Raw genomic sequence first — 7,077 nt, 5'->3', positions numbered from 1 at the left:
CGAAAACACAAAACAATAATTTATGAAAAATACAATGAAAAAGATGATTTCAAACTCCTTATTTAAAAAGACTATATCGTATATTCAAGATCGATTTTGAGCTATTTGCGTCACAATTTCTCCTATTTGTCATTAAGGATCTACTGTTTCATTTTTTTTAATTATTCAATTTTTTTTTTTAATTTTCAACGTAGTCTTCCCTACGGTTTGGACACTCCAAAGTTCTCAAATTTCAAGCACATCAGCTTATTTTCACACATTCACCAACACATTACATAATACAGAAAGGCATCATACAATTTATAATTACCATATTTAATTATAATAATTCTAATTAACTTATTTCCCACATTAAATACTAAGCAAACGCAAACAAATTGGAAGGATCTGTATGTCCCTAAACAAAAATATTTCGCCTCTTATCCTATAACTCTATCATAACTGTTCAAATTTCTATCCAAAATATACAATCATTCTTCAATTTATATATGATTTCTATTTTACTTAATTTGTCAATTTCAATTAATATTCAATAACACTAAAAGTCAATTAATTAAAAATAAATACCAACCTACAGGCAAGATAATCTACTGGCTCCTCCAAAAACAGTAAAAATGACGAACTGTCCCGTTCTAATAATAGCCTTCACAAATCACCAAAAATCTGCAATTTTTCACAATTGAAATAGAGCCAAACTCAATATCCAAAAGACAGGAGTACTCAAAATGATCAGAAAAACTTAGCTAATCGAAAAAGCTAAACCAGTTAAATCGATGTTTCATTAAACCAAATTCTTCAATGCCTTCCCATCGGCCGAGGTAAATATATTTATCGCGCCAATTAAACATTTTGAATTAATATTTTTTCCAATGCCACAGGTAGTTGGCAAAAAGTAAAAAATCTGCCCCTACCAACTCCCCATTGTCACCTCTAAAATTAAATATTTATCGCGCCAATTGAACATTCTGAATTAATATTTTATATTTAGTAGCATTCAGGGAGAATTCATGGTGGTAGATAGTATTAGTTGTGGATACATTCATACGTCTTCTCCCTCTCTGTTCTACATTCTCTTGCTCTTCGCTACCACACCGTTCCAGATCGGATTCTCCGCCTCCTACCTTCTCATCCTCCTCTGTGTTCGCCATCCCTCTCTTTGGTAACACAATCGCGCGGCCAAACACTAGTAAAATTCAATATGGTAAACGTGGGAAGTTCGTACCTTCTTTCCTCGACGGTGGCGACCTCGACCGCACCTCAACCTCTGCCTTCTGCTTTCTTTGTTTATGTTGAAGGTGGAACTAGAAAAGAGAAGAGTGAGGGAGTGAACCATCATCAAAAAATACAATGACAACAGGAAAAAAGACAGAACTTAAACAGCATTGTGTTAGCGATTTTGGAAATTACTATAAAGAGGAAAAAACAATGGAAAACCCTAACCTAGGGGCAAAAGACAGAACTTAAACAGCATTGTGTTAGTGCTTTTGGAAATTACCATAAAGGGGAAACCCTAACCTAGGGGCAAGAGAAGTAAAGGAATGAAAGGAATGGTGGAAAGAGAGAAGAAAGGGGAAGGAAAAGGATTAAGTTAGAGAGAGATGGGAGGTTAAGTGAACTCACGCAGCCCAGCAGTGGACAGAAAGATGAAGATAGTGAGGAAGAGAAGAGGCGGAGGAAGGTGCTAGAAGAGGAACCTCTGCGTCCTACCTCGCCTCTTGTGTTTCCACTGGAGGTGGAAGACCGGTGAAGAATGAAGTAGTGAACTGCGACCGGCCACTTTGTGTTTGTTACTGAGCAGTGAGCAATTGAGCATGTTCCTTATAAAAGGCCAAATACTATTTCAGTATAAAAATTTGTTGTTACCTGCTCATTAATATTAATATTTAGAGTAATTCTCCACGTACAAGTGATTTTTCATACAAGTCATACAAGTCATTTATAAATACATTGTTTCACGTTTTTTTTGTGCCTCTTTTTCTTCTTCTTTCTCTGTGTTTCCTCTTCCTCTTCTTCTTTTTCTTCTTCTTTCTCTGTGTCTCTTTTTCTTCTCTTCCTCCCTCTTTTTTTATTGAAATTTCTTCTCCTCTTTTCGTTTTCTCTTTCTCCTTCGTCAAAATCACCAGAAAAAACGAAAAAACATTATTCAAGGTACTTTTTTGCCTTCTCTTTTCCTTCTTCTTCTTCTTGCTATACGTTCTTCTTCCTCTTCCTGTTCTTCTTTTTTATTTACGTGCTTTTCTCTTTATTTTCTTTCTTCGTTATTCTCGGTTTCCATTGTTTTTTGACATCAAGCTCTGAAATCGTTTTTGAAGAAGAAGAAGAAGCAGCAGAAGATGAGGAGGAAAAAGAGAAAGAGTTCTGAATTATGCATAAAGTGTACTTCAACGAATTTTTGGTGTATTTCTTAAATTCTTTAGGTGTATTTTTGTAATCCTTTGGGTGTATTTCTATAATTCTTTGGGTGTATTGATTTCAAGAAGAAATATACTGTCTCTCCCTATATTGGGTGTATTTCTTAAATCCTTTGGGTGTATTTCTGTAATTGTTTGGTTTATTTTTGTAACTGTTTGGGTGTATTTCTGTAATCCTTTGGATGTATTTCTATAATTGTTTGGGTGTATTTTTGTAATCGTTCGGGTGTATTTCTAAAGTTCCATCATCTTCAAAACAATTTCAAAGCTTGATTTCAGAAACTATGAAAATCGAAAAAAACATAAGGAGATCGAAGGCAAAGAGAGAACGCTTTTCCATACAAATCATACAAGTCATTTATATTCACGCTTCTTCTTCTTCTTCTTCGTCTTCTTTTCTGTAACGCACGTGTTAGGCCCAACTTCTTCTTCTTCTTCTTCTTCTTCTGCTTCTTCTTCTGTAACGTGCGTGTTAGGCCCAACTTGTAAGATTTGTAAACAAAAATGACTTGTATGTGTAGCACTCTTATTTTTAACTTAAAAAGGTTTTTGTAATAAAAATTTATTGTAAAAGATATAATTTTATTGCATTCTTTGTTTATAGAAACCAAAATAATCTTATTACTTTTTTAGTCTATATTAATAAATTTCACTTAAATATATTAATAAATTTCACTTAAATTACTAATTTTAATAAAAATGTAATTGATAATAAAAAAATTAGTAATTGTATCTTTTCTTCTTAAAAATTTTTTCAATAAAAATATCTCTCTCCTTTAATTCTTGTCAAAATCTCTCTTATTCTTTTCTATGGCGAAAGCTAGTGCACTCCAAGTAAAGTATAAACTGCAGTACTCTTTTAAAGTTAACCTACCATCAAAAGCAGATAAATTAAATTTATTTATTATTGTTATTATTTTTTTTGGTCATAGGCTGAATAAACAAATTGACAGTGAGCTTTCCTTTTCTGGGAGTGGGTAAACTGATATCGTTTTGTCATAAGACGAGGTCTCCTGGTCCGAAATCTCGTCATACCGTGCTACTATTGTACCTTACACTTATTCTCTATTTTAGGGCTAGCTCCCGTAGGTGTGCTATGCTCCTGACCTTGTCTGCAAGGTCCCACTCTGCTTTTTTGTCATTTTCTCCCATGGTTCTGTGTGGACTTTGGTCTTAGCGTGCATCGAGGTCGGCGAGGAAGATGCCTGCCGCGTCTCGGAATCTCTTGCGGAGGGCCGAGCTGGTGTTTTCACACTCTACAGAAACTTCATGATTAGGATTTGGTGAAGATGACAGCGAGCGGATAGGTTGTTGATCATCTTTTTTTCGAGGATGATGTTGTAGGCAGTAGAGTCCTTGACAACCACAAATTCGGAGAGGATGTTCTTCCTCTGGCTTCTAGTTTCGATGGTTAGTAGTAATAGTATGGAATTGTCCAGTTTTAGAAACTTGTCTCCGAGTTCGGTAAGTGGTAACCCCATTGTGGTGGGTTTGCAGATTTTCGTTTCAGAGACCCAGCTTGTCAAAGGCTACTTTGAAGAGGATGTTGGAATAAGCTTTAGTGTCGACCAGTATTCTTTTCACAAGTCTGGTTTCGACTTTTGCCGAGATGATCAATGGGGCGTCTTCCGCCGAAGTGCTGTGTTGGCAGTCATCGGAAAAAAATGTGATTACCGCTAGAACCGAGAAGATTGGTGCTTGGTTTCTTATAGCTAGGACTTTGAGATCCTTTTTTATTGCTGATTTTGACTTTTTTAGCGCGTCCATTCCGGTGATGACGTTTACACTTATGGTGGGGTCAGTTTTTGGACTTTCTTGGGATGCCTATTGTATCGTCTTCGGGTTGTGTCCTTCACGTTCTTGTGATCTTTCTCTTTTAGTTCTCCAAGGTTCTCGAATGATTTTGACAAACTCGGAGAGCTTGCCGTCTCGGATGTCTTTTTCGAGGGCGTCTTTTAGGTCGAAGCAATCTTGAATTTTATGCACATATCATCGGTGGTAGTTACAGCTTGCTGCGACCTGTCTGTTACTTTAGCTAACGCGCCTTCGGAAAGATGCCTCGTTCCGCTATTTGGTGGCAGATGTCAGTAATGGGCACGGGTAGGGGTGTAGTTCGAGAACTTTCCAACCCTGGGTGGTCGGTTGGCATTCACGGGTTTGAGGTGCTCTTTTGGTGTATCTCTTGATGGTGGGTTACTATGAGGTGCCGTGTTACCGTGCTGTCATTTGTTGGCGGCCACGACTTGGCTTACCTCTTCGTCGTTTATGTATTCCCTTGTGATACTTTGAATTTCGTGCATGGTCCAAACTAGTTTGGTGGTGAGGTGTTTCTGGAAGTCTTCATTTATGAGGCCATTGGTTAGACAGAGACTGGCGACCGAGTACGTGAGTTCGTCGGCCATTAGGCACTCATCGTTAAACCTATTGAGGTATTTTCTTGTGGATTCATCTTTTCTTTGGGTGATTCCGAGCAAGATGATGGGGTGTTTTGCTTTGGTGATCCTGGTGGTGAACTGGGCCATGAACTTTCTGGATATGCCATGAAAGTTGGCTGTGGAGTCGTTTGGAAGGGCATTGAACTATTTGATTGCGGGACAGGCTAAGGTTATCGAGAAAGCCTTACACTGGACCATGTCGGCGACTCCTTCCAGGTTCATCCTGGCCTTGAAGGCCGTTAGGTGTTTCTGGGGATCTTTGGTCCCGTCGTATTTCATGTCAGTTGACTTGTTGAAGTCCTTCGGGAGTTTGGCTCTCAAGGATTTTTCTCTGAATGGGATGGCTTCCATTACCACGTGCATGTTTCTTGCTCGTTTGGCTTCCCGATGGTGCCGTCGGTTGTCTTTTCCGCGTCGGTGTTTCGGGTCTGGGGAAACGCTGCGGTCGTGCCGTTTGCTGTGTCATTGCTCAGGCAGCCTGGTGTTCCTGGTATCGTGGTGAGATCAGGTCCTGGAGGTCACTTGGCTTGCATGCTCTGGGTGGTACCGTTCTTTGGGTGTAACTCGGCCTTTGAGGTTTTGCACCCTGAGGCACAGCTCTTGGATTTATCTGGAATGCCTTCTCTTCCAGGCCGTCGAGTGGTCGGGCTTCAGTGGGAGAACGGTTGTCCTCTCTTGGTTGTTGCTGGGTTGGAGTTGGTTGGCGATGTGCCGCACTTGTTATCCTCCCGTGGCTGGGAGGAGTGTTATCTTGGAGTTCGGGAGTTTGGCTTTGTGGGTTTGAGTTGGGGGTGTTGGCTGAAGGATTGCTTCTCGAGGTTCTTCGTCATGCTGCCACGATTTGACAGTCCCCCGCATCTGTGCAAGAACCTTGAGAACTTTCTTGATCTCTTGGCTCCTGAGAGGTCTGAGCTTGGCCACGGTGGTGGCGTTAAGGAGGTCGTTCATGATGAGCTTTCTTATGAATTTTCAGTAAGGTCTGAATGAGGGATCATGGCGACAGAGTTGTCATAGGTGAGGTGGCGAATGGCAGAGGTTTGGAACCTGGTGTTGAAGGAGGTGACCTCGTGGATTTGGAGGAAGAGCTTGAAGAGTTCAAAAGAAGAAGCAACCACAGTGGGCATGGAACTGAAGTAGAGGGAGAAGATGGGGCCATGGCGCTTGGAGAGACGGATGAGGGAGTGGTGAATGAGAGGGTCCAAGAGGTGGAGGTGTCCCACTAAAGGGAGGCGAGACTTTGGGCTCAGAGAATTTGGAATTTCACCGTTGGAGTAAGGCGAAGATGCATAAAGAGTGCTATCACTAAGAAGGTGATTGCAAGTCGAAGAAACATTGTTCCTTTGGGATTTTGCCGTTAGAGTAGGGCGAAGGTATGTTATCACTAAGAAGGTGATGCAAGTTAAAGAAACATTTTTCCTTTTGCTCTCTGTTACAAGCAAGAAATCAAGTGAGTGAGTTTGAGGATTGCTCTTTTGGGTTATCCGTCAAGCCGCCACGACGTTGCAAATTCTCCACAGACGGTGCCAATTTACAAGATGTCTCTGGTACGGGTTGAGAGATGGATAGAAAACTTTCGGATCGAGGCAGATGCCGGATTATCTGACTGGAGCAATGGGGGGTAGTACCTGCAAAGACACTCCGACGCTCAAGTCAGAATGGATCAAAGAGGTATAAGATGCGAGGAATGAATGAATACTGAAGGGGCTGGGGCTCCCCTTTATATGAGCGATGGTAATTATCTTATCTTTTCTTATTTGGTTAAGATAAGGGAGGTATTTGAATTTGATTATTGGTTATAAGCTCTAGTGGGTCGGTTTTGGACCTTCTAGATGGGCGAAGCGAGTCGGATCCGGGTAATCGGGTTCAGAAATCGTTTCGGGTGTAGGATTCGTGGGTCGGATCCGTAACAGATTTTAAATAACTAAAATATATCATTTTAATAGGGATGTTAAAACAAATCAAAACGGATCATTAAAAGATAAAATGGATTAAAGTTTAATGCCTCCCTAAACTAAAAAAATTTAGCAAATCACATCGTCAAACTTGCAAGATTTTATCGAGATTGAACGCCAGTCGTCAAATTAGAGTTTTATTTTTTAATAAAATACTCGTGGTATATACACACACAAATAAAATTATGATTTATGAACACGCGCCTTTCTCTTTTTTTTTCATTATTTGTTTCATTTTCTATTTTTTATTAGTTTTTTTAATAAATAATTATAATAAAA

At 39.7% G+C, this 7,077-nt stretch overlaps 1 protein-coding gene and 1 long non-coding RNA gene across 8 annotated transcripts in view; one reads left to right on the top strand and one right to left on the bottom strand.

The window, feature by feature from the left end:
- LOC107624960 overlaps positions 1-1,830 on the bottom strand; it is a 10,193-nt gene extending 8,363 nt beyond the window's left edge. The window contains exons 1-3 of one of the 7 annotated variants that reach the window (XR_002357094.1): positions 1,621-1,825; positions 1,223-1,301; positions 572-663 (exon numbers count right to left, since the gene is read on the bottom strand). This is a non-coding gene — a long non-coding RNA (uncharacterized LOC107624960). Of the gene's footprint in view, positions 1-571; positions 664-1,222; positions 1,302-1,620 lie in introns of all 7 variants that reach the window. The other 6 variants (XR_002357093.1, XR_002357092.1, XR_001617015.2 and 3 more) reach the window with 6 other exon arrangements.
- The window catches only part of LOC107626865, a 14,416-nt gene continuing 13,168 nt past the window's right edge, over positions 5,830-7,077 (top strand). Inside the window, exon 1 of the mRNA XM_016329755.2 lies at positions 5,830-6,057. Coding sequence (XP_016185241.2) covers positions 5,830-6,057 — 228 coding nt within the window. The remainder of the gene's footprint in view (positions 6,058-7,077) is intronic.

The sequence above is a fragment of the Arachis ipaensis genome, chromosome B02, assembly GCF_000816755.2.
Source record: "Arachis ipaensis cultivar K30076 chromosome B02, Araip1.1, whole genome shotgun sequence".
NCBI lineage: Eukaryota > Viridiplantae > Streptophyta > Magnoliopsida > Fabales > Fabaceae > Arachis > Arachis ipaensis.
The sequence above is the reverse complement of the archived record's forward strand: the minus strand, read 5'-3'. Positions and strand labels throughout refer to the sequence as shown.